Source organism: Felis catus, chromosome B2 (assembly GCF_018350175.1).
Source record: "Felis catus isolate Fca126 chromosome B2, F.catus_Fca126_mat1.0, whole genome shotgun sequence".
In the NCBI taxonomy this organism is placed as follows: Eukaryota; Metazoa; Chordata; class Mammalia; order Carnivora; family Felidae; genus Felis; species Felis catus.
This window is the reverse complement of record NC_058372.1, coordinates 104,706,637-104,734,579: the sequence shown is the minus strand read 5'-3', so window position 1 is coordinate 104,734,579 and position 27,943 is coordinate 104,706,637. Positions and strand designations below refer to the sequence as shown.

At 39.1% G+C, this 27,943-nt stretch overlaps 1 protein-coding gene across 6 annotated transcripts; it reads right to left on the bottom strand.

The window, feature by feature from the left end:
• Positions 1 to 64: 64 nt before the first annotated feature.
• RWDD1 (RWD domain containing 1) lies at positions 65 to 27,881 on the bottom strand. Of its 6 annotated transcripts, XM_019831111.3 has the most exons (9): positions 26,403 to 26,550; positions 25,084 to 25,211; positions 23,915 to 24,028; positions 18,127 to 18,192; positions 14,945 to 15,075; positions 9,309 to 9,452; positions 8,817 to 8,949; positions 8,220 to 8,282; positions 65 to 357 (listed from the first exon to the last, which is right to left on the bottom strand). In XM_019831111.3, exons 6-9 carry the CDS (start codon positions 9,432 to 9,434, stop codon positions 236 to 238), a joined length of 444 nt encoding a protein of 147 aa, XP_019686670.1. In that variant the 5' UTR covers positions 9,435 to 9,452; positions 14,945 to 15,075; positions 18,127 to 18,192; positions 23,915 to 24,028; positions 25,084 to 25,211; positions 26,403 to 26,550; the 3' UTR covers positions 65 to 235. The 6 variants fall into 6 exon arrangements, with proteins under 6 accessions (XP_019686670.1, XP_019686667.1, XP_019686671.1 ...); XM_019831108.3 differs by lacking the exon at positions 14,945 to 15,075 and having other exon boundaries at positions 26,403 to 26,554; XM_019831112.3 differs by lacking the exon at positions 23,915 to 24,028.
• Between the last annotated feature and the right edge of the window lie 62 nt (positions 27,882 to 27,943).

Below are 27,943 nucleotides of genomic sequence, written 5' to 3'. Positions count from 1 at the left end.
GATCTCTAACGCTACATGATTTTATATGTATGACCTTACTCCTAACAATAAGAGGGACTCAACATTTTATATTTGAAATTTTAAGGTCAGTTTATTAAGTTCAATGATGAAAGCTATCAGAAGAATATTCTCCTGAGAATTATTTTTTCTTAGAAAAAAAGAAAGAAAAATCAACACCTCAGCACAGCCACAGATGCTGTGGCAGTCACACCTCTCTGCGGATGCGGATAGTCCATTAGTCAGTCAAATCACTCTCTGGGTCAGCAGGATTGTAGTCCGGATCATCCTCATCATCCTCTAGCTCCAAGTCATCCATTTCCTGGAACAGAGATTCATCTACCTCCACATTGTTTCCAGCTGTAAAAGACAAAACATTTCACCTTCAGTCTTATGCTCAGGAGTAAAAGATGTAACGCACTGGCGATAGCAAACAAACTTCTAAATGTGCCAGCGAGATGCCAATGATGAAATCTGAAACTACTATTGCAAATCATAGTTACAATGATCTAAGCAGCAGAGACACATTTTTAATTTTTTTTTAATGTTTATTTATTTTCGAGAGAAACAGAGTGCGAGCGGGGGAGGGGCAGAGAGAGAGCAAAACACAGAATCCGAAGCAGGCTCCAGCCTCTGAGCTGTCAACACAGAGCCTGACGCGGGGACCTAACTCATGGACCACGAACGAGATCATGACCTGAGCCGAAGCCGAACGCTTAATAGACTGAGCCACTCAGGCACCCCCTTTTTTTAAATGTTTATTTATTTAGACAGAGAGACAGCAAAAGCATGCGCATGAGCGGAGGAGGGGCAGAGAGAGAGGGAGAGAAAGAACCCTAAGCTGGCTCCGCATGGTCAGCACAGAGCCTGATGCGGGGCTCAATCTCACAATCCATGAGATCATGACCTGAGCCAAAATCAAGAGGTGGACATAACTGACTGAGCTACTCAGGCGCCTCAGAAGAGACACATTTTAAAAACAACTTCCTGTTTCCAGTTCAAATTCTAAAAAACCCCATTATAAAAAAAGCCTTCCTAGAATGAGTTATTTATGATGTGGCATTTTATAAGTTGGAGATGATGATATGTCCTGGATTTACAAAGTTGATAATTACTGACAATGGTGCCTATACCAGTTTATCTCTTCCAACAGTGGCAGATACATACATCACCAAACTCAACTCTACTTGCTATTTAATTGATAGGTATAACTTGATCTTCATTCTCACTCAGTTCCCATTATAACTAATAGCATGCCTTTCTCAAATTCCAAATGTCTGAGTCCTACAGGAAGCAATACATAGGCCTTGCATTAATCATCTTTACTTTTCAGTTTGAAGTACATAAAGGTCAGATATTACAGTACTTAAATCACCAAAAATTCTTCATCTTCCTTTCCTATGAGACTCTAGTCCACTGACATTGAGTCTTGCTTCATGCCTATGAGCAACTTAGTAATAAAATACACTTTTGTAGGGGTGCCTGGGTGGCTCATTCGGTTAAGCGTCCAACTTCAGCTCAGGTCATGACCTCACGGTCCACAGGTTTCAGCCCCATGCTGGGCTCTGTGCTGACAGCTCAGAGCCTGGAGCCTGCTTCGGATTCTGTGTCTCCCTCCCTCCCTCCCTCTCTCTCTCTCTCTCTCTCTCTGCCCTTCCCCCACTCATGCTCTCTGTCTCTCAAAAATGAATAGATGTTAAAAACAATTTTTTTTAAGAAAATATACTTTTGTTAAGTACAGGCCAAAGAATAACTCACTCTCTCGGGGAGAGGCAGGGAAGGCTTCCCAGAACAGATGACATCTGAAATATCTTTACAATAAATTTGAACTCACTAAGAAGAAAAGGGGTCAGATAAAGCAACTATAGGTAGAAGTATATGCAAAGGCAGAAAGAAAAATAAGACTTTGAATACTTCTAACCGGAACAAAAGATTCTTGAGGAAAAATATCTAGAGATATCATAAATGAAGGCCAAACAGAAGGACTGTATAGGCCAACCTTTTCCTCTAAGCAACAGAGAATCCTCAAAGGATTTTAAGGAGAGAAGTGTCATGATTACACATGAGTTTTAGGAACGTCAGCTCAGGGGCGGTGACTAAAGGCAGTAAAAGAGAAAGACACTGAAGCAGGGAGACAATGTAAGAAACCACAACACACACCCAGGTAAAAAATGATAAAACCTCCATATCAGGAGGAAACAGCTTTTGGTGAGTGATTGGATATGAAGAGATACTTGATCTGTTAGACACAGGAAGGAGTCAAGAATGAGTGAAGACAGTAAAACTTCTAAGTGTAAGAGAGACTGAGACACACACACAGCTTTTTGGCTCCAGAATTTCTCAATAACAGAGGAGGAAAACAAGCTAGTAACATGCGAGGGGGATAGATGAGGATATCCTTGCTGGGTCTGTTTGTTTGTTTGGGGGGTGGAGGGGAGTTGTTTGTTTGAGACTAACAAATATCCTGGAACCAGAATGCAATAAAATACACAAAACAAAATGCTGAGTGTCCCTAAGGGTCCAGCTCAGGTTAAAAACTATGATTTAGGGGGGAAGGGTTAAGACAGCAGAGCACATGAAGACCCTGAGCTTGTCTCAGTCCTTGAAACACAGCTAGATCAGCACCAAATCATTTTGAACACCTAGGAAATTTATCTGAGGATTAATGCAGCAATCTGCAGAAAGTAACCCACAGAAATTGGCAGGTATGTGGTACAGGAGAGGTGAACTGGGGGAGAGAAAAGCCACGGAAGGTAGGGAGCTATTTTCGCAGAGAGGGAAGAGAAAAAGAAAGGGGGTGAGTGCAGCACATCAGGATTGTGCAAGAAAAGCACTCCCCTGAAAGTAGCTAGAGAGAAAAAGAAAGAGTGAAAATATTCACAGGGGACTGAATAAGAAATCTGTTCACCTAAACCCTTCATGGGGAGAAAGGAGAGGGTGTTTAACCAGGATTCTGTTAACAGTGCAGCGCAGAATCTCAAGTTCCAGAGCTCGGTGCCTGGCATTGTTCTGGTGAGGAAGCAGGGCGAATCCCCAGGAGCAGGCAGTGCAGTCTGAGGGGCCTGTGTCCCACACAGGGATAAGTGTTTCTCCTGCTTGGAGAGCATTTGGTAGCAGCCATACCGCCTCCCCATAAGCAAAAGATCCCAGCAGACCCTGGAGAGCAGTCACAGTCACTGATACTGGGACAAAGACACCAGACTGCAGTGAAAACTGGCCCTAGCTGCGTGTTGCATTTGCCTTAATCTCTGAACCTCTGCAGCCATGCAATCGCACGAACATCTTCTGGGGTAAGCAGGCACCCGGCCATTGCTCAGTGAGACCCTCCTCCAGAGTTAGTGCAGGTCCAAGCCACATGCGGCTTTGAAACACAGTCTAATCTGAGATAAAACTCTGGAGGGAAGTGCCTGCCACCTGGCAGGCAAACAGCCAGGGTAGAGGCAGGAAGTGGACGGAGGCCTGAGATACAGGAGGAGTTTTTGATGGCAGGTTGGTGACAATGCAAAGTTCCCGCGCCAGAGACTGGTGAGCTGGCTGAAGCCAATTCCACTTCCCAGGAGCACCCACACAGATCCACCCCAGTAACCTAAGCAGCACCACCTAGCGGAGAACGGAGCCATTACACCAAGCCCCACCAAATGCCCTCCAAGCACATCCCCTAGAATAGCACAAGCTTCATTGTTGGCTGGTTAGAGTTTCATTAGTGTTTCATTGTTGGATGGTTATAATTTATTTGTTCGTTTTCTTTGTTTCTGTTTTTACTTAAATAGTTCTCTTTTTTCTTACTTTTCTTTCTCTCTCTTAGATGCAGAAAGAGAAAAATTTATTTTTTTATTTTTTTAAATTTTTTATTATGTTTCATTTTCTCTTATTTTATTTATTTTATTACACAAATTGTTTTTCATTTTTAAATTTCTTACTTTTTTTTTCTTTCCCTTTTGTCCCTATTCTATCAAGCCTCTTTCAACAAGCAGACCAAAACACACCTAGGATCTAACTTCCTTTGTTTTTTCTTGTTTTAATTTTATTTCATTAATTTTTCTTCTTCCTCCAAAATGACAAAACAAAGGAATTCACCCCAAAAGAAAGAACAGGAAGAAATAGCAGCCAGGGACTTAACACATATATGTTAGAGCAGAAATCAATGATATCGAAATCAAAAAAACAGTATAACGGATCAATGAAACCTGGAGCTGGTTCTTTGAAAGAATTAACAAAATTAATATGCCCGTAGCCAGAGTGATCAAAAGCAAAAGGAAAGGACCCAAATAAATAAAATGAAGAATAAAAGAGAAGCGATTACAACCAACACTGCATAAATATAGACAAGAGACTATCATGAGCAGTTTATATGCCAACAAATTGGGCAATCTGGAAGAAATGGACAATTTCCTAGAAACATATAAACTACCAAAACTGAAACGGGAATAGAAAATTTGACAGACCCATAACCAGTAATGAAACAGAATTAGTAATCAAAAATATCCCAACAAACAAGAGTCCAGGGCCAGATGGCTTTCTAGGGAATTTTACCAAACATTTAAAGAAGAGTTAATACCTATTCTTTTGAAGCTGTCCCAGAACATAGAAATGGAAGGAAAACTTCCAAACTCACTCCACAAGTCCACCATTACCTTGATTCCAAAACCAAAGACCCCACTACAAAGGAGAACCACAGACCAATTTCCCTGATGAACATGGATGCAAAAATTCTCAACAATATACTAGCCAACTGGACCCAATAATACATTAAAAGAATTATTCACCATAATCACGTGAGATTTATTCCTGGGATGCAGACATATCAATATCTAGAAATCAATCAACATGATACATCACATTAATAAAAGAAAGTATAAAAACCACATGATCCTCTCAAGAGATGCTGAAAAAGCATTCAACAAAATACAGCATCCTTTCTTGATAAAAACCCTCAATAAAATAGGGATAGAAGGATCATACCTCAAGATCACAAAAGCCATATAGAAAAGACCCACTGCTAATATCATCCTCAACAGGGAAAAACCATGAGCTTTCACACTAAGGTCAGGAACACAACAAGGATATCCACTCTCACCACTGTTATTCAACATAGTGTTGGAAGTCCTAGCCTCAGCAATCGATCAACACAAAGAAATAAAAGGCATCCAGATTGGCAAGGAGGAAGTCAAAATTTCACTCTTTATAGACAACATGATACTCTATGTGGAAAACCCAAGACTCCACAAAAAAAAAAAAAAAAAAAAAAAGCTAGAACTGACACATGAATTCAGCCAAGTCACAGGATATAAAGTCAATGTACAGAAATTGGTTGCATTTCTATACACCAATAATGAAGCAGCAGAAAGAGAAATCAAGGAATCAATCTCATTTACAATTGCACCAAAAAACATCAAATACCTAGGAATAAACCTAACCAAAGAGATGAAAAATCTATACATTAGAAAACTATAGAGAGCTTATGAAAGAAACTGAAGACACAAAGAGATGGAAAAAACATTCCATGCTCATGGATTGGAAGAATATTGTTAAAATGTCGATACTACCCAAAATAATCTACATATTCAATATAATCCTATCAAAATAACACCAGCATTCTTCACAGAGCTAGAACAAACAATCCTTAAATTTGTATGGAACCAGAAAAAGACCCCAAAGTAATGCTGAAAAAGAAAATCAAAGTTGGAAGCATCACAATTCCAGACTTCAAGATGTATTACAAAACTGTAATCACCAAGACAGTATGGTACTAACACAAAAATAGACACATGGATCAATGGAACAGAATAGAGAACCCAGTAATGGACCCACAAACATATGGCCAACTAATCTTTGACAAAGCAGGAAAGAATACCCAATGGAAAAAAAAAACAGTCTCTTCAGCAAATGGTGTTGGGAAAACTGGACAGCGACATGCAGAAGAATGAACCAGGACCACTTTCTTACACTATACACAAAAATAAACTCAAGATGGACGAAAGATCTAAACGTAAGACAGGAAGCCATCAAAATCTAAAGAAGAAAGCAGGCAACAACCTCTTTGACCTTGGCCACAGCAACTTACACGTCTCCCGAGGGAAGGGAAACAAAAGCAAAAATGAACTATTGGGACCTCATCAAGATAAAAAGCTTCTGCACGGTAAAGGAAACCATCAGCAAAACTAAAAGGCAATTGACGGAATGGGAGAAGATATTTGCAAATGACAAAGCAGGTAAAGGGTTAGTATCCAAAATCTATAAAGAACTGATCAAACTCAACACCCAAAAAACAAATAATCCAGTGAAGAAACAGGCAAAAGACATGAACAGACACTTTTTCCAAAGAAGACATCCATATGGCTAACAGACACATGAAAAGATGCTCAACATCACTCATCACCAGGAAAATACAAATCAAAACCACAACAAGATATCACCTCACGGCTGTCAGAATGGCTAAAATTAACAACTCAGGCAACAGATCTTGACAAGGATGCGGAGGAAGAGGAACTCTTTTGCACTGCTGGTGGGAATGCAAACTGGTGCAGCCACTCTGAAAAACAGTATGGAGGTTCCTCAAAAAATTAAAAATAGAATTACCCTACGACCCAGCAACTGTACTAGGTATTTATCCAAAGGATACAGGAGTGGTGTTTCGAAAAGGCACATGTTTACAGCAGTACAATCAACAACAGCCCAAATATGGAAAGAACCCAACTGTCCATCAACTGATGAATGGATAAAGATGTGGTGTACACATGTGTGCGCGCGCGCACATACACACACACACACACTGGAATATTATATGGTGATCAAAAAGAATGAAATCTTGCCATTTGCAACAATGTAGATGGAACTAGACTGTATTATGCTAAGCAAAATAAGTCAGTCAGAGAAAGACAAATATTGTATGATTTCACTCATATGTAGAATTTAAGATACAAAACAGATGAACATAGGGAAGCAAAAATAATATAAAAACAGAGAGTGAGACAAACCATAAGAGACTCTTAAATACAGAGAACTGAGGATTTCTGAAGGGGCGTTGAGTGGGGGGAAGGGCTAAAGGGGTGAGGGACAATAAGGAGGACACTTGTTGGGATGAGCACTGGGTGTTATATGCAAGTGATGAATCACTAAATTCTACTCCTGAAATTATTATGATACTGTATGTTAACGAACTTGGATTTAAATTAAAGATAAATAAAATAAAAAGAAACATGATTTAGCAGGGAGGCCACAACAAAATTTTTTTTTAATTTTTTTAGAAGTTTGTTTATTTTTTGAGAGAGAGAGAGAAAGTACAAATAGGGGAGGGACAGAGATAGAATCCCAAGCAGGCTCCAGACTGTCAGCATGGAGTCCACTGTGGGGCTCGAACTCACAAACCATGAGATCATGACCTGAGATCATGATCTGACCCGAAGTCAGATGCTTACCTGACTGAGCCACCCCAGGGGTACCTCAACATTGCTTCTTAACCTTTTCCAGGAGCTAGTCCAGGAACAAGGTTGAAAGACCAGAAGCTGTAGTACCCAACTGGCAAGACAGGCATGAAGAAGGCTAATGAAGTGAAGAACTCTAGGATGCTATCAGAAGTGTGACTGTGTATTGAGCCCAGTTTAAGAAACACACAAAGGCCATAAGCTCTAGGAGGGCAGGGAAATTTGTCGATATTGCTATATCCTCAGCAGCCAGGACAATGCTTAGCTTATACTAGGGGTGCAATAAATATCTGTGTATGGATGAATAATGGATGGACAGAAAAATGAAAAGGAGTAAAGTCTAAGATAAAAAGAAGAAGGAAAGCACAAGGAACTAAATGTTCCAGATAGTAAGAATTGTATGAAATTTAAGATTTTTGGTTAGAAGGCATGAGGAGTTTCAGATTTGAGGTTTTTATAAAGTCCCATGGCCATGAAATACAGTTTCCACAGATTTCTGATACTAGAAATTTGAGTAAATCGGGTGTTACAGAGGCCTGGTTTACTAGTTATTAGAGGTGAATGTAACCATAGCTATTTATGGCTATCTTTGATGCTGTTTAACTTACCAGAAAACTTTAAAAAATACATTGCTATAGGTTAGTGTATAAATTGATAAAACATTACAATTTATTCTTCAAAATGTATTTGACTATAGTCTTTGGAGAAAAATTTTACACTAAGTTAGAACTTTGATTTTCATGGTTTAATATTAAAAATAGTGGATTACACACACATGGAATTTTAGCATTATCTTACCATCCTCCAAAAACTGGATATCAGATGTGTCAAGATTATGGTCTGTTTCAAACAGCTGTTTCCCTAAAAGAAATAAGTATGTTTAATTTGAACATACCTTTCCTCTATGTTCCATAGTTTCCCATGTTTCCAAATTTTCCTCCATCTTCCCAAACCCTTTAAAAAGTATACTAATCCAAGAAAACAAGTCTGAAAACTTATTTTTGTAACTTCTAAGAAATGTATCAACTCAGTAAGTAGCTAAGAAGCATGTGATATGTATTTGCATTAAAATGGAAGAAGTGAAAACCCAGTCTGCTTTAGAGTCCTAGAAAAACAAATGCATTGGACTCTACCACTCTTAATGCCTGTCAGATTCTGAAGGTCATATAGCAGCTGTATCTCATGATCTATCCACTGTAATATTTAGATCAAAGATAAGCCATAAAAATTAATTATAATTATAAACAAAGAAATATCATCATGTACACAGAATGCTTTCTTTTTGTCCTAGATCCCTAAGTACATTCTTTTCTTAAAGATATTTGTCTATGTGATCATCTTGCTGTGTAAGAATTAGATAACTGGAGGGAAAGTCTGGGGGAGGGAGTCTCATACCACTTAATTTATTTTTTCCTGCTTGCTCTTCTTCTTTCATTCGTTTCTTTTTAATTTCCAAGAGTTCTGCATCAAACTTGGCCTTCCAACTTAAGAAATTCTCAATTGTAACAGGAGTGCCATGAAATAATTGCTTAGAAAATAAAAAAGACATGTGGCCAGATGAGACATTTATAATTCATAACAGAATTGTAACTTATAAAAAAATAATGTATAGTTCTCAATTTTACCTGCATGAGCTCTACTAACCTTTAATAACTGATTATTAATTAATTACTCATGCTATGTAACCAATGCAGTGAGGGACTTCTAACATTTTACTTAGTAAAGCCTAAATAAAATTTACTTTTATTTTGTGATTGCCAAAACATGTACTGAAATTTCCAAAAACAAAAACAAAACCAAGCCCACCAACTAACCAAAACAAAACAAAACAAAACAAAAAAAACAGATTAAAAGAATAATGAAAGAAAACCCAGCTTTATAATATACCTTTTCAGCTTCCTCCGCTTCTTTTTCTTTTTGTTTCTTTTCTTCTTCTCTTCTAGTTTTTATTTGATCTACTATTTCATTTAATTTTTCTTGCACAGCTGTCACTAAAGTAAAGATCATCACCATACCAAGATTTTCTTCTGCCTATGTAACCAAAAGAAACAAAACAAAGGTTGTAGTGAGAAACATGCTTTTCAGAAAAATTTAAAAAATTAAACAATGAAAAATATTTCATTGTTATCACTAAATCCCATACATTTATAATATGATTACTAATTCAGTTGCACCATAAGTTCGGACACTTGGATAAATGATCATTTAAGAAGTGAGCACAGATATACATGTAGATGAATAATTATATATTAAATTTTAAAAGATACGTAATTTGCTACAACTAACCTAAAACAGACATTTTACTAAATTCTGTTAAATAATCACAAATGTAAGTAGAATTCAGAAAACATTTTCCTACAGCAGCTAGTAATATGAGTTTTCTAGCATATTTTCATGATTTTAGATCTTTTGAGGTACTTTAAGAGCTATGGGAATAAACTGAACTTTGAGGCCAAAGTGATTTTCTAATATACAATAATAAAGAATGTAGGTACTTTTGTGATTTATCTTTACCTACCTTTTTTTTCTTCAGTTTGACATGGCTTAAAATCAAATATAAAAGCTCTCCAACTCATGAAAGGGGTCTACAGTTGCCCTTAAACAATACAGGTTTGAATCGCATGGGCCCACTTACATGCAATTTTTGTTTTCAATAAATACAGTATAGTACTGTAAATGTATTTTTTCTTCCTTATAACTTTCTTAATAAAATTTTCTATAGCTTATTGTAAGAATACAGTATGCATGTAGTACATATGTCATACAAAATATGCATTAATTGACTATTTATGTTATAGTTAAAGCTTCCTGTCTGTTAATAGTTTGGGGGGAGTCCTAAGTTACACGCAGATTTTCGACTGTGTGGAAGGTCAGTGACCCTAACCCTCTGTGTTGTTCAAGGGTCAACTGCAATTCAAAACTATCCGGAAGGTGGTCATTTCAAAGCAGAATAAAATAAAACAAGATACCTTGCTTATCCACAGAAACAAGACACACATGCAAAAAAAAAAAAAAAAAAAAAAAAAAAAAAAAAAAAAAAAATCCAAAATATACAAGCCAGAACCTTAATCCTAGAAGCAGAAGAGATTTCCAAACATTCCTTTGGCAGGCTGGACTCAGCAGCATCTGAGTAGGTATTTCATCTCCTGGGCCCTCTGTGAATACAAGGCTTCAAGCCAGCTTCTCTTCCCTGGAGCTTTTCTTATGGTGTGTCTGTCCATGCTAACTATTCTAAATCTGACACTAAACAAACCTCTCTCCCAAAGACCAAATCCATATTAAAACTACCCAGTGGACAGCAATATGATGTCCCAAAGGCATGTCAACACTGAAACCATCATCTTCTCCAAAAAACCTATTTGGGTTCTCTAACTCAGAGAACCAACCATCCACCCGGCATGAACACTCACATCACATCATAAATTCTATCACCACCTCTAATCTATTCTTAAATATCATTTAAGTCTGCCTACTGTCCTCTATCAGCACGGTTATTACCCTAACCCAGGACACCATCAACTTCAACTTGGAATATTACAAGAAAATCCTAACAGGTTTTCTTAAAACCTGTGGTCTTGTCACCCCTGACATCAACTTCTCTGGCCACTCAGTACACACCCAAAACTGATCTTGTCAGTCTCTTCGTTAAAACCCCTCAATAGGGGCGCCTGGGTGGCGCAGTCGGTTAAGCGTCCGACTTCAGCCAGGTCACGATCTCGCGGTCCGGGAGTTCGAGCCCCGCGTCGGGCTCTGGGCTGATGGCTCGGAGCCTGGAGCCTGTTTCCGATTCTGTGTCTCCCTCTCTCTCTGCCCCTGCCCCGTTCATGCTCTGTCTCTCTCTGTCCCAAAAATAAATAAACGTTGAAAAAAAAAAATTAAAAAAAAAACAAAAACCCTCAATAGTTTCCCAAACGCACCGGGAGCAAGACCATAGTTTTAAAATAGTTCAAAAGACCCTTAGGGAATGAATCGCTTTAGTTCCATCATATAGTATCAATAACCGCAAATTTCTAAGCTCAAGAAATTTAGTATGACTGAAGTTCTGGAAGGAAATAATGAGCTCTTCTCTCTCACTTACATGACACTTAACAAGCTTGCTCCTCTACCTTAAAACTCTACTCTTTATTGCCTGGCAAACTCTTCCTCTTGAAAGCTTCTCCAGTGCCTCAAGCCTATGTCCACTCTTATAATCTTGTACTTCACCCATCACAGCACTTTTCACACAGAATAATAATTTCCAATGTGCTAGTCCACATTCCTCACCAGAACATAAAATCTATTATAGGGAGGACTGTGTCTGCCTTAAGTCGCTTAATCTAATGCTTAATACATTTCAAAAACAAATCCCAGTAGGATCTCTTTTTTAACAACCTAAGTATTCCAATAGAAAAGCAAAAAAAGGGGACATGTGGGTGGCTCAGTTGGTTGAGCGTCCGACTTTAGCTCAGGTCATGATGTCACAGTTCGTGAGTTCAAGTCTTGCATGGGGTTCACGGCTGTCAGCACAGAGCCTACTTCGGACCCTCTGTTCCCCCCCCCCACCGCCGTCCCTCTCTCATTCATGCTCTCCCTCTCAAAAATAAACATTAAAAAAAGAAAAGAAAAGCAAAAAAAGAATCATTCATGGAACTAGAAAACTAGAAGTCACACAACAGATTTCCCTATCACTACTAACTAAAGAATTTCAAATTATGATTCTAAACTATCTTCCATCTTGTCATCATTTTTTCTTTCCAAATGAAAAAATCTAATGTTAGCAGATGGAGGCAGACACCTCAAGGGCTACAATGAGATCATAACATGGCACAATCATTCTGAAGGTCAATTTGGCAGTGTGTATAAAATTAAGTAGGCATAACCTTTAATCCAGTAATCTTACTTATAGAAAACACTGAGCTAGTATACTCATCAATAATATACTCTTTTCATCTATTCAAAAAATAGCTAAGTGTCTACTATGTGCCAGGCACTAAGGATTCAATGGAGACTCTGCTCTAAGGATTTAAGCACCTGGGTGGCTCAGTCAGTTAAGCGTCCGACTTCGGCTCAGGTCATGATCTCACGGTTTGTGAGTTTAAGCCCCATGTCGGGCTCTGTGCTGACAGCTCAGAGCCTAGAGCCTACTTTGGATTCTGTGGCTCCCTCTCTCTCTGTCCCTCCCCCACTCACGCTCTGTCTCTGTCTCTCAAAAGATGAATAAACGTTAAAAAAAAAATTTAAGGGGTGCCTGGGTGGCTCAGTCAGTTAAGCATCCGACTTAAGCTCAGGTCATGATCTCACAGCTCGTGGGTTCAAGCCCCACGTCAGGCACTGTACTAACAGCTCGGAGCCTGGAGCCTGCTTCGAATTCTATGTTTCCCTTTCTATCTTCCCCTCCCTCACTCGTGCTCTCCTCTCTCTCTCTCAAAGGTAAACATTAAAAAAAAATTAACAACAAAAAATTTTTTAAAAAGAATGTTCAAAGACTTAAATATTAAATCAGGCAAAAATGAGAAGTAATTAAGTTGTTTCAAAAAAGATGTGTATAATTACACATATAGTGAAATTCTATGCGGTTATCAAAAATGATTCATATACATGTTTACTTAAATGGAAAGATACCCACATATATTGTTATGTGAAAAAAAGGATATTATGATACATTATGTATAGAATGATTTAAACTGGGGTAGAAGAGAGGTATTATGAATATAAGCATAAGAAAAAAGTCTGGAACTATATCACACCAAAATGTTTTTTTTTATTATTTTTTTAAAAAAAAATTTTTTTTTTCAGCGTTTATTTATTTTTGGGACAGAGAGAGACAGAGCATGAACGGGGCAGGGGCAGAGAGAGAGGGAGACACAGAATCGGAAACAGGCTCCAGGCTCTGAGCCATCAGCCCAGAGCCTGACGCGGGGCTCGAACTCACCGACCGCGAGATCGTGACCTGGCTGAAGTGGGACGCTTAACCGACTGCGCCACCCAGGCGCCCCGATCACACCAAAATGTTAATAGGTAGTTATACCTCACTGGTAAGATGAAGAGTATTTTTAATTTTCTTCTTCATGAGTTTCTGTATTTTCTGGAGCTTTAATAATATGAATTTATTATTTTGATAACTAAAAATCAATACTATTTTGAGAGAAAAAGTACAAATATTCCCTCAGTACATCTGATCTCAGCTAAGTAGGAGAAAGAGATCAAAACTTTTCTGAAAGGAAGGAGCTGGAGTATAAAAATATAAAACACACAGAAAGCAATCACTCAGATCAAATAACTTACATTAGTATATGACTGAATACAAGCAAGCATGTATCCCAGGTTCTCTGCAATGTCTTAAAATGAAGCATTTTAAGCCAAATATTAGAATTAGTATAATTTCATACTGAGTGGCAGAGTGAACACAGCCCAGGATAAGCATAAATTCATGTTTAATATATCTTCTTTTACTTTTCATTCTCTAATAGCTCCAGATATTTTTCAAATATCAGCATTTAGAGGACAAACAGTCCTTGAAATATACCAGTCACATTTAAGGTATAGACAGGGCTTCTGTCAACTCTTGTTAGAAGAAACAAACAGTACTAGGACTTCTGTTTATAACATGGTGGAGTTAAGATTTTATTTGTCCTCCCTACTTCCTACTTTGAAGAACCCGTGAAAACTCTTTACCCAAGCAAGAGAGAGCTTTAAATACTGGTTAAAACCAGACTGCAGGTAGCCTATCCCACCATAGAACTAACCAAGAACTTTCCAGTACCCATTTTTTCTTCCATACACCCACGCCCCCCACCCCCACCTCAGAGGGATCATAAACCCTTGTTGCTGCTTATAAGCTTGGGGAGAAGGAAAGATAAGAAGAAAACAAAACAAAACAATCACCAGTCCTCATCCCAGATTACAAGCAACTAGCCTGCAACAGGTCAGAGGGGTTGGGAATTTTAGTTTTTTTTAAAGTCAGAATTTTTAACCATACATGGGACTGGAAATTCTGGGAACCACATCAAAACTGCATTTAAACTTAAAGTACCTATTAGATACTTTATTAACTAAAAGTCATGAGGGGACACCTGGGTGGCTCAGTCAGTTAAACGTCCCACTTCAGCTCAGGTCATGGTTTCTTGGTTCGTGGGTTCGAGCCCACATCAGGCTCACTGCTGTCAGTGCAGAGCCAGTTTTCAGATCCTCTGTCCCCCTCTCTCTCTGCCCCTTCCCCCCACATGCATTCACTTGCTCTCTGCCTCAAAAATAAAGAAACATTTAAAAATATACTTTATAAGTCATGAGGCTGACTGGGTTTCAAACCAGGATATAGCCACAACTTTTCTTACTCAAATTTTAAATGTATAATGAGACACAAAAACTAAAAATGTGTGTGTGTGTGTGTGTGTATATATATATATAAACAGATACATCACAAATTCTCCCTGTTCAGTGTACTGGTTATACATATTTAATAGCATTTTCTAACTCTTAAAATTAATGTATATTCTTTAATGCCAGTTAAAAAAAAAATGCTATTACAAAACTTATTTCCTTACCTGTAATGCTAATAGTTTTAAAATGTCTGAGACATCATTATCTTCTAGATTTTCCTGGGAGAATATTTCATAAAGAGGGGCTTCATCTGGGTATTTTTCACTGTATGTAAACTTGAGGGTAGTCTGGACAGCTAAAGACATAAGAGTTTGAAAATGAATCTCTTACAATGTAAAGTGCAGAGAGGTCACCATCTTTGTTGAATCAATCATTAATTTACAATGTGTCAATGAAAAGTAGCACAACAGATTTTCCTGCAAAGAAAAACAAGGCTACTATGAAATCAGACAGATAATCTAGGATAAGTAACATATACCACAAAGGTAAGTGAAAATAAATCATGGGAATAAAAAAAATCACCTCTAACACATGAAATACATTTATTACTTACGAGTATTTTACCATATTGCATGTCTAAGAAAGAGAATGAATAAAAGCCTCTCTTTTTGAAACCCTCCTTGGGGCTCCTGGGTGGCTCAGTCGGTTGAGCATCTAACTTCGGCTCAGATCACGATCTTGTGGTTTGTGAGTTCAAGCCCCGTGTTGGGCTTTGTGCTGACAGCTCAGAGCCTGAAGCCTGCTTTGGATTCTCTGTTTCCCTTTCTCTCTGCACCCAACTCCAACTCACACTCTGTCTCTCTCTCCCTCTCAAAAATAAATATTAAATAAATAAATCCTCCTTAAGACAAACAAAAGGCACAGAATATAACACACAGAAAAAGTACTACCTAACAACGTGGATGGAACGAGAGTATATTATGCTAAGCAAAATAAGTCAGAGAAAGACAAATCTCATATGATTTCACTCATATGTAGAATTTAAGAAAAATAGATGAACATAGTGGAAGGGAAGGAAAAATAAGATAAAAACAGAGAGGGAGACAAACCATCAGAGACTCTTAAATATAGATAACAAACTGGGGGTTGATAGAGAGGAGGTGGGGGGGGATGGGCTAAATGGGTGATAGGCATTAAGGAGGGCACCTGTTGGGATGAGCACTGGGTGTTATATATAAGTGACGAATCACTAAATTCTACTCCTGAAACCAACATACACTGTATGTTAACTAACTTGAATCTAAAACAAAACAAAAACAAACAGAAAAAAAGAAGAAGTACTAACTTGGGCTCATTGTCAGGCCCTACCAGAGCCAGTTCCCAGGGCAGAAGATCTGGTGTTAGCCCTGGAGTCTTTATTTCTATCTGCACAATGCTAGCAGGGCATTGTTAAGGGGTTGCTGCTAGATGACAAGGTTTTGAACTGGATGGTTTGAGAGGTTGTCTGAGACACTTTCAACCTGACTCATCTATACATTGTCACTTCTTTTCACCTGTCTCATGCATACATCTGACACTTGTATCGGAGTGAGATTCTCACAGGCACATCAGTGCAACGTATCTCTCTACAGCCCAGTCTGGTGAATTCTCAATTCCACCAGGCAATTTGCAACTAAGCAGCAACTTAACATTCTGTATTAAAACTTATTAATCACAATGATCCTTTGTCTATACTTTGGCTTTCTTATAACTTACATTTTAATTTTTTTTTAAGTTTATTTATTTTTGAGAGAGAGAGAGGCAGAGCACAAGTGGCGGAGGGGCAGAGACAGAGGGAGACACAGAATCTGAAGCAGGCTCCAGGCTCTGAGCTGTCAGCACACAGCCCAACGTGGGGCTCAAACTCATGAACCGTGAGATCATGACCGGAGCTGAAGTCGGACACCCAACCATCTGAGCCATCTGAGATACGCCATAACTCACATTTTGATTATTAAAACCTAATTTTGATAATTTTAACTCAAATCCAGATTCCTCTCCATGAAAGGGAAAAAGAAAAACCTTGAAATATGCAAGTTTGAGATTTTCTTTTAATTTTTGTGTATGATGTCAAAAAGGAATTTTATGAGTCAACGGATATAAGAAACACCGTTATCAGGTCAGTAAGGATACAGTGTCTTTTGGCATTTTCTCTTTTTTTAATTAACATATTTCTAATTTTATTGTTAGAATAAGAACTTTTTAAAACATGTATTGATTTTACTATATGATGTAATAGATATTCATTATAGAAAATTTAGAAATACATTAAGGGAAAAATAAAATCAATAATAATCCCACCATCAGAAAGAGATCACTGTTTCCTTTTGGGGATATTTAAAGTATCATAGAAGTATTTTTTAATGTTTATTTATTTGGAGGTGGGGGAGAGGCAGAGAGAGAGACAGAGAATCTCAAGCAGGCTCCACGCCCAGAGCAGAGTCCGACATGGGGCTTGATCTCACGTCCGCGAAATCATGACCTGAGCCGAAATCAAGAGTCGGAGACCCAACTGACAGCCACCCACGCACCCCACCTTAGAAGCATTTTTAAAAAGATAAAGTATCTTCTATGTATTTATTTACATTTCAAACAAAATATAAAAGGATACTCATGTTTTTGAGATTCTATACATAAAACCCATATATATAAATACATATATAAGTAAATGACTGTATCCAACATCCTTTTAATTCAGACTTTAGTAATATCTCGGTGCTAATCTCATTTTCAATTGTACAAGACAGATTTAGAGTTATCAAATGATACCACTATTTGAGTGGTATCATTGTAGTTGTATCAAATGATACCACTAAAATTACTGACTGTTCATGGAAGTGGTAGAATTTTAATTGACTAACTTAATGTTAAAAAAAAAAAAATCCTTGGGGTTAACACCAACTTACATGAAGTTTTTACCAAATTCCAATATTAACTGAACTGCACCAAAAGTGTAAATGAACTTCAGATGCTCCCCCAACATCTGCCACGTTTAAATCAATTTAATTTTAATTTATTGGTTTTATAGCTGCTTTGTCTTAGTTCTACAGTTGGCTTTTATCTGGCTTTATGTATATACGCATTTAAACATCAGTACAACACCCATCCTAAAAAGAGAGAGAAAAACATGAAGAGAGATATTTATTCAGTCTATTTTATAACAGCAAAAGTCCAATAAGCAATCTAAATGCCCAGAGAGGAAAAACAATCATGGAAAAATAAGTCGCTCAATGGAATACCACATAATCACTGAAATATGTGTGCATTCGAAGTCTTGTTTAGGGCTATAATCCTGACTACATACAATCCAGGACTACATTCCTGAGAGTGAGTTAGGAAAACCATAAGTATTTTTGGTTGGACTTACTTTCATCATTTTCTCCAGCCTCAGATGTCACAGTAATGGTGAAACTGGGTGGATTTTCTGATAATACTGTAAGAAAATATACACAGAGATTAAGTTATTAAGATGCTTCCTAAGGCAAATGTTTTTATTTATTAGCAAAATATCACTACCAGGTTCTGGAAACATCCCAGTCTGTAATTCCACTTTCACAAATACAGACTAAACAGAACATTCAAATGATAAAACACTCATAAATTTTCTATTTAAATCTAGGGTTACCTTTAATTTGGAAAAAAAAAAATACCTATAGTAGATACACTCTTGGAGTTTTATCAAACCAATTAAAGTAATTTACCTTTTATTTCAAAATTTCCATCTATACATAGAAAATTGTATCCTAAAAACTTCCAAAATAGAATGACAAAAAAAGTTTGATGTTTTCATCAGAAACTACCCACTGATATTCAGTATTATCACTAATTTTTAAACTTATAGACTCTAAGATATAATTCAGAATCTCCATGACAAACAGTAAATATTAATTTGTTAAAGTTTATGTTTTCTACCTCTTTCTTCCCCATCATCCCTAGAACCAAACTTTATTCATTCACCAATTATTGAGTCTCTACCATCTTTCACCGAATTACAAAATGAGCCATGAATCCAACATCAAATTGTTTACAATTTGTTAAGCAAGTCAAGACATGCAAATCAACATTTATATAAATAAGGAAGTGTTATATACCATTTTATAGCCTGATGCCTACTTGATACTACAGTATCTGTTTACATCTCTTCCCCCACTAGAATACTATACTATGAGAGCTCCTAGATCAGTGCCTGGCAGATCCAGAAATTCAATAAATTCCGGCTAAACAACAGCACTAAAACAATGGAATGAAAGTTGGAAAGCAAAATCAAATTAAATTTATATTCAGAAACATTAGAAGAGTAAACAAGAAAAATCCAGGCCACCTGTGATTGCTGCTGAGCCCCTGAGAAAAGCCTGTGCCTCACTCCAGCCCTGAGAAGCACTGGCCCCTGTCAAGGCTGGTAGCAGCTCAACAAACTCTTTCTGAAGTGAAAGGCCAAGGAGATCTCTGAAGAAGTCACCAAGGAAACTACTCAGCTTTTCCTACTCAAGAACTTCTGAAGCCTTGCTAGTTATTCATGATCAATAAAGTTTTCAAGACATATGCCTTCATTTTAATTGAAGTTTAAAAGTACTGTACTTGAAGCACTGATGAACACCTAAGATTACTATAAAAGCATTTGTCAAGAAGATAAGCCTCTCTGGACTCAAATTTTTTTTTAATGTTTACTTATTTTTGAGACAGACACAGACAGAATGTGAGTGTGTTAGGGGCAGAGAGCAAGGGAGACACAGAATCCGAAGCAGGCTCCAGGCTCTGGGCTGTCAGCACAGAGTCCGACGCGGGGCTCAAACTCGCAATCTGTGAGATGGTGACCAGAGCCGAAGTCGGACACTCAACCAACTGAGCCACCCAGGCGCCCCTCTGGACTCAAATTTATTTTAATAGGCCTCAGATAGTCCAGCCCATGCTAAAAAGTCCCTGAAAGTTAATTATAATAAAGCTTTAATAATAGGATTGACTCTACTTTTTTTTTGACAAATGTGTGCAAAACATATTAGATATATTTCATTCCTATTTCTTTCCATGACCAACTTTAGCATTTACATGTCATAAAATGTAAACATAACAACTATAGAAATAAGGGTTCAACCCAATGATATCCCAACTTATTACCATTTTTAGGACTCTATTAGGCTATAATTTAAGGGTTTCCTAGTAACAACAGCTAACATTTATTAAGCATTACTTTGTGCCTGTTATACTACGCATTTACATAAAGATCCTTTAATTCTTACACCAAGACCATGATTCTATAATGTTACCGTATTTCACCAAATTTAAGATGCCACCAAGTATGAGATGCACCCTACTTTATGTACTAAGAAAGAAAGATTGGCCAATTAAACTACAATATGTAATTGATTATAAGACAAAATTCATATTTCAGAGATGTTAAAACATAAAAATGTCTTACAGCCAATTAAATATAGCATCATCCCAATTTTATAGATGTGGAAACTGAGATAAAAGAGCCTTTAAATAATCTGCCCAAGGTTATTCAGCTAGCAACTGGAAGAACTGAATAGACAATAGTGAGTGTCATGTAAAAAGAAAATATTTTTTTCAGCTGACAAATTCCAAAGAAGTCATTTGAGCTAGGCTGTGAATTAAGGCATACTGGTAAGTAAAGATGTCGAAAAATGTAGGCAACAGTAACACAGCAGCAAGGGCATAATGAGGGAAAGCTTAAAGAATACATATGGAACAAGAAATTATTCCATTTGGTGAACGTATACGTGGTGAAAACTAGTTAAAAATACAGTTGATGTGCTCGCTTCGGCAGCACATATACTAAAAAAATACAGATGAAAGTTTCATTGTGGACAATAACAATTTTTTTTTGCAGCAGCAGTATGGTCAGAATTGTACTTCTAAATGTAGGAAGATAAGTCTAGCAACAGAGCATAAATTGGAAGGACAGAAACAAGACTAGAGGCAGGATGAAAGTAGAGAGCTATTAAAATCATGCCAGCAAGGTTAATGAGGTTCAGAACTAGGTCAGCAGCCATGGGAATAGCAGGAAACAGGGAGGACTCTAAGATGGTGATAAATGACATTCCGAATTTGCAGTCAGAGGATGGTAGTGCCACTAATAAAAACAAAAAAATACAAAAGAAAAATCAGAGGTGATATATTTAAATGACACAGGGAACTTTCAACTGGAGACAGTGAGTATGCAATATGCAATCAGAAACGGGCAAATGGAGCTAGACAGTTGAGTTTGAATTTAATTTGGGGTCATACACACAGAGGTGATAGCTAAAGCCATTAGACTAAATGAGATCACCAGAGAGAAAATAGAGAAACAGGGCCAACACCAGCTTTGTAAGGAATGCTAAATTTGAGAAACACAAGAGGAATAAGTGCTAGAGAGAAAAAGCAAAGCAGCAACCATGAGAGGTCAAGACAAACTCAAGGTAAGTCTATTTTGTGAAGCCACTCCAACTACTGAGATCCAGGTCTAGCATGGCAGTGTCTACAAAGTGTACCCTATGTGTCTGTGTAGCTCTGTCAGGAGGAAAGGGGTGATGGACCCCACTGGCCCTACAAGATCAGATCTAAATCCCTAACAAGGCCCTCTGTAATCTGGCCTCTGCTTCCCCGACAGCTCTCACTTTCCATGACTCTCACTTCTTATTTATGTTCTAGTAATACAAAGCCACTCTTGCTTTGAATGCATTTGCTTTCACAGAGTCCTGCTTCTGCACATGCTGTGCCCCATCCCCCAGTTCCATTCACTTGTTAGCTCCTCATCACCCATCAGTTCTCCAAAACAATCAAGAATCTCCGCTTTTCTTAATGCTCTGGCTGCATGCCATATATTCCTCCAGGAAAGAATCATCACACTATGTTGTAAATTACTTATCTGATGTCTTTTCCCATTAGACTGAGATTCTAACAATGTATACAATAAATATTTGGTAAATGAGGACTTGGGGATGCTAGCAAGAACATCACTGAACTGCCTGACCTTGGGAAAAATATAGAATAAGGTAGCAAGACAGATAAGAAGCTGAAAAATTCTTAATCCATGAGATATCATAGAGGCATGTTCAGTAAAAGAGCTGGAATGAAGAACTGCAGGGGTACAAAGTTTATGGACAGAAAGAGGAATTTCTGAGGCCAGTCTAAAGATGGTATTTACATGCTCCCCTGCAGTTGAAGGAAATGGAAATCAAAACTGTTCAGGCGCCTGGGTGGCTCAGTCGGTTGAGTGTCTGGCTTCGGCTGCGGTCGTGATCTCATGGTTTGTGAGTTCGAGCCCTGCGTCGGGCTCTGTGCTGACAGCTCAGAGCCTGGAGCCTGCTTCTGATTCTTTCTCCCTCTCACTCTACTCCTCCCCCAACTCATGCTCGCTCGCTCTCTCTCTCTCAAAAATAAATAAACATTAAAAAAAAAAGACAAGGAATTATGAAGCCACGTCATTAAAAAAATCAGCAACTAAGATGGTAAATTTCTAGTAAAAAGCATCTTATATTTGTTGTAACAGTTATAGAATATTTGCACATACATTACTCCCCATTAAACACATAAGAAACCAAAGCTTGGAGAGGTTATATGATTTGTCCAAAGACACAGAGCTAATAATATCCACTACACGAAGCTGCCATTACAGAAAAAAAAAAAAAAAAAATGTGATCCAGGAACAACAAAACATATTGGAGAACGCTACTAATATCTCCCAATATCTACTCACCTCATCTTCTAGTTATACCATTTTTAACTGAGCATATTAACCACCCAGAATAAAGACTACATTTCCCAGCCTCCCTTCCAGTTAGGTCTCACCAAGTGACTATCTGACTAAAGTTCCGGCTAATGAGATGGAAGCAAATAAGTTCTTTGACAGCTTCCAAGAAATTTCTTTAAGAAACTGCTGTCTTTTTTTTCCCCCCTTCATTCCTTTATCTATCCTACTGCCTGGAAAGGAATGTGAGCATCTTCACCATGAGGCAGAGACTACATCTTAGAAATTACAGGGAACTAAGAAGCAGCCTGGGTACCGGAGGAATTCCTGGACTAGAGCTATACAACTATCTTTTATGTGCAAGAGCAATAAAACTTTCACCTTTTTAAAACCACTGTTATTTGGGGTGCCTGGGTGGCGCAGTCGGTTAAGCATCCGACTTCAGCCAGGTCACGATCTCTCGGTCCGTGAGTTCGAGCCCCGCGTCAGGCTCTGGGCTGATGGCTCAGAGCCTGGAGCCTGTTTCCGATTCTGTGTCTCCCTCTCTCTCTGCCCCTCCCCAGTTCATGCTCTGTCTCTCTCTGTCCCAAAAATAAATAAACGTTGAAAAAAAAATTAAAAAAAAAAAACACCAGTTATTTGAGGTTTTCTGTCACAGCTGAACCTAATCCAAAGGATAGAAAGAAGGAAGGAAGGAAGGAAGGAGGGAGAAAGGGAGGAAGGAAGGGAGGAAGGAAGGAAGGAAGGAAGGAAGGAAGGAAGGAAGGAAGGAAGGAAGGATATTCCCAAGTCTGGAGACTAATGAAGGGATGGGAAAGTTACTTAATTGGATTGCAAAGATGAATGATTCATCAGCACCTAGGATCTCATGAAGGAATAATTCCACTTCAGTGCATTCCTGTAAGTTGGGATATAAATTAGCCTTCACTAGAATACCAACTTCCACTACTGTAAGTGGATCAAAATATTTTTGAGAAAAAGAGTAAGATTGTTGCACATAGTAGAAGGAACCAGTGGAGGAGCAGTACAAATGTTAAGTGACAGTGGGGCAGATGATGGTAAACTGGAAAGAATTAAGAACAGAAATAATGGAGATGGTAGCTGAAAGGTACACTAAAGGGATACACAAATGACATCAAGGTTTTCACAAAGAACCAGACAGCCCATATTAAAATAAGTCCCTTTGGTACTTAGGGAGCATCTGTCTTAGAAAAACTACTCTTAAAAGATGACTTTTAGAGATGACTGCCCCATCTCTAAGATGCAATTATAACTGTTATGTGCTCATGGATACTACTTAGAGGTACTGACACAAGCAAATACAGAATTATGTACCCCTTTTTGAAGACCAAACAGATTCAAGGGAACTTGACTTTTGGTTAGCCTGAAGCCAACCAATGTGTTTCAACAAAATTCCCCATAGTCAGATTTTGATATAGAAATGGAAATAACCAAATTCTACTACCTTAGCAGGGCCTTGTCAAGTGAAGCACTACTGAAGGAGAATGTGGTATCAGAAGAGTCCATTTATATTTTGGAAGACTAGTTGTTAGGAGGATTGGATCAATGTGCAATCAAGCTACAGAACAGGCAAAAAGAAGAAACTGTATTACGATTTGTTATAATTCACAACAAATGCAACACTGGACCAAAAGTTCTTTGCAAATATTCAAGCAAATAAATTCTGGGGCCAGGCTAGGTCTATGTGGCTAGGATTGTGGGCTGGCTGAGATTGTGCCTCTTAAGCATCCACAAGGGGGTCATGACATGCTTAACAAGGGCTTCTCTGTCAAGCACTAAGCTATCTAGTGGGGGGGAAAAAAAGCATATCTACCTCCTTAATCAACAGCATTGAGCATTTACCAAATCTAGTATTAAATGTGATTCAAAATGAAATTAGAAAGCTGCCAATTAGTGTTCCTTGGCAAACTGACACAAGCCAGCTCTTTCTTAAACCTGGTAGGAAAATATGAAAACATCAACACAAAAGAAGGTTATAAAACAGTGAACCTTGCAAATCCTCATGATTTCAAAAGATCAAACATGAAAGCATTGTATTCCAAATTCCTCTGCCTTTTCCCCGAGAGGTTTCATAAACAACACAATCATAAATAAGGGAAAGTTTCTGACGAACTACAAATCAAAACATCTTATTTTAATTTACTTATTGCAAAGTTTATAGGAATGCTGGTAGGAATTTGAGACAGATGGGCTCAGCTGATGCTGCAGAATACTTAAAGGCATCAAAGATTCGTAAACTGTCTTTCATTACCCTGGCTCAGATTCCTCAAACGCTTTTGCATCTGACAAGAATGTCACACACTGAACTACATCAGAGCTTAGTACAATTTGAAAGAACTGTAAGATTGGTTTAGGATTAAAAACGGATCACTTTTTAAAATGCTTCTATGCACAGTATTTAATAAGGGATACCTTATGTCCATAGAAGAATAGCACATCTTTATGCTTTCTTAACTCTGCCTACACAGTGCCTATCACATTTCCAAATGTACTAGAAATGACCAAATGTCACAATTAAGAATATATCTGACAACTGACCCTACATTCTATTTTATTTAGACATTGACATATAAGCAAGGATAGAGAAGGGAGCCAGACTCCATACACACTCACCCAGTTAATGACACTCTCAAACCCCTCTTCACTCATCCCCTTAACATCCTCACAGCACAGCTGTACTGCTGGAGAGAGAGAACATGAACAGGACTGGAGCTATACAGGGGTAGTTGAGAGACATCTGCCTGTTGGCAAAGCAGAACAAAATTTGCTACCGTTGCAAGCAGTAGGTGGAGCTAAAAAAAAAAAAAAACTAAGCTAAACAAGAAAGGGAGAGGGATTGGAGTTAAACATCCCTTACATTCTGAATTCTGACCATCAGTGATGGACAACAGTCAAAGGAAGGGACGGGGAATGTAAATCCCACAAACCTAGGTCACACATATTAATTTTACTTGATCACTTCTCAAACACTAAGTGTAAAGGGAGAAAGCCGTATTGATATGGTCGTCTTGCTGCACTTTCAAAATCATCTGAAGCAAGGCTTAATGCAGAAAAATTCTCTCCCTGTAAAATGCACCTAATGAGCCTCTCAGTATTTCACATTAGCCCAACCTATCAAGTAATCTTCTGCTCCCCCTCATCTCAGCTGGAGCTAGATCCCAAGTTCCACATGTCTGCAACGTGAAGGAACAGAAAAGGGGGTTCAGACCTCTTAGTACCAGCTCTGCCGCTAACTTGCCAGCCAGACGCAAAGCAAGCCACTTTTCCTGCGCCTCCTAGATGCCTTGCTTGTAGCAAGAGACATCTAGGCTAGATGTCTAATATTCCTTCCTAAAAACCTGTGAATCTGCAGTGGAGCTAAAATTTGTGCCACATCATTCACTGGGCATTTGCAGAATACCAGAATATAAAGAAAACGAGAAACTCCAGGGACAATACTACTCTCAGAACTGATTCTGGGTAACTTTGAGAACAGCACTCTGAATCCCATAAACTTTCAAACACCATCGTATGAAAAACAGCTTCTACCCGAGTAAAGGTGAAAATGTGAAAACTGACACCAATGCGGCTCTGGAAAAACTACGCCCACTTGGGAGTATCTATTTTCGTGTTTCTCACTCACTAAATCTCGGGTTGCTTAAGTTACACAGAAACCAAAGTGCACTCGACTCAATTCCAGGCCTGACACTCTCCAGGGACCTCGCCAGCCTCTTCTGGACTTTCAGATTTCAGGGAGTAAGCGGAGAAAGGGAAAAGCTGTGCAGTTACCCCTAAGTGCCTGAACACGTCGGGAGAAGAAGATGAAGAGTAGCGGGCGAAGTGGCCACGCGGCCTCGCTGTCTCCTTCTCCATCCCCGGCCCGGGAGGCCGAGGGCTCCGGCCCATCCCCCTCCACCCCCGGGCCGCTGCCGGCCCGCAGCCGCGGAAGTCACCTGTAAAGGAGTCGGGGTAGATGGACTCCAGAGCCTCCAGCTCGTTGCGCTGCTCCTCGCCGTAATCTGTCATCGTGGCCCTCGCTGCTGCCCATGGACCGCCCAGCCACCCAGGCGGCGCGCTGCAGCAGGGACCGCGGCCGCGCCGGCAGAGCAGGCCGCGGCCGCAGGGGCGCAGGCGCAGAGTCCCAGGCTGGGAGGCCCGAGGCCCAAAGCCAGGCCCGGCCTGCTGAGCAACAGCCCCGAACGAGGCTTCCGCCTGCTCGCTAGTTCCGCGTTCGACTCGTTAGGCCTGGCCAGCGGAGCGATGAGTAGCCGCCCGTCCCACGGCCGCTTGGGATTTGCTGGGATGGTGAAGGCACCCGCCCTGGCATTCGCCACGGACACGTAGGGGCCCGTTCCTGGGCTTTTCAGGGCCTGAGCCTGAGAAGCCACTCAGCGCGACATCCTCGCTCGATGAGTCTAGACTGAAAGCTGGCCACGCGTGTCGAAGCGGGACGAAGTCGCTGCAAGCGGGAGGAGGTGGCCGCCGGCTGGGCGCGTCCACGAACCTCGCCATTTCCGGTTTCCGGTTTGCGACCCTGTGGCCGCGGAGGGGCAAACAGGTGTACTCCCTATGTTAGCTAATAGGGAGGTCCTGGTGATTTGTGCCATCTTCCAACCTCCCAGTTCCTTTGCATCCCACGGGAGTTGGGCGACAGCCCGAGACGAGGGTAGACTGCAGTGGGCAGAGAGTCCGGAGGGGTCGGCCTCGCTGCTGAATGGCCAGTTGCAGTGAATCCAGGGGGAGAAATTGACTGGAAGTCCAGAGAGCTGGGTTCTAGATTCAAATCTCTGGGCTTCACTTTTGAATTTGTAAAATGAACGCGGCTGGACATAACATAGTTTTGAAATGTCTGTGATTTATTTCTGCCAATTGATGAAGGGAGTGTAGATTATATAACAGTTTTGATAAGCAATGTAAAAATAAGTATCAATACTCCGGAAAATGTGCAGAACCTTTGATTTAGGGGAATAAAACTGAGGAAGTCATAGTTGAAACATATGCATCTGCCATCTTCAAGTTTAATCACAGTAGTTAAAGAAAAATTTCAGAGTGCCATAATAGTAGAAGCTAAGCAAATGGCTAAATAAACATGGTACTTTTTGGAGAAGAATATTAATGAACTCTTTATATTTCTGTTTGTAATAAAGGAACACGAATATGTTAAATCAAAAAGGAACGGGGGGATGTAAGATAATACTCCAACATGGTAAAAAGATTTTTCATACTCTTGTATTTTCCTCCATTTTCATTAAAGCTGATTTCACCTGTGTAGTGGGGGAAACAGTTTTTAAATAAGTTCCCCAATGATAAAGCCTCTGAAGTTTATCTCTTGTTTAACCATCTGAGCCACCCAGGCACCCGTTGAAGGTTTTCTCTTGTTAAAATGATGATGTACTATGGACCAGAAAGCATCTTGATCTTCTATTGGGAAGTATTACTTAGAGCAGAGGAATGCTTAAAACAAGCATAATCAGGTACACTCTAGTACTGATTC

What these genes read in the sequence shown, in the direction of transcription:
- RWDD1 (XM_011282644.3), bottom strand. Translation starts at nt 26,475, where the DNA reads ATGACAGATTACGGCGAGGAGCAGCGCAACGAGCTGGAGGCTCTGGAG. An exon ending in CTACCCCGACTCCTTTACAG is followed by an intron (nt 18,193 to 26,402) that starts GTGACTTCCGCG and finishes ATTTTCTTACAG; the next exon opens with TATTATCAGAAAATCCACCC. An exon ending in TAAAACTATTAGCATTACAG is followed by an intron (nt 9,453 to 14,944) that starts GTAAGGAAATAA and finishes TTGGTTACATAG; the next exon opens with GCAGAAGAAAATCTTGGTAT.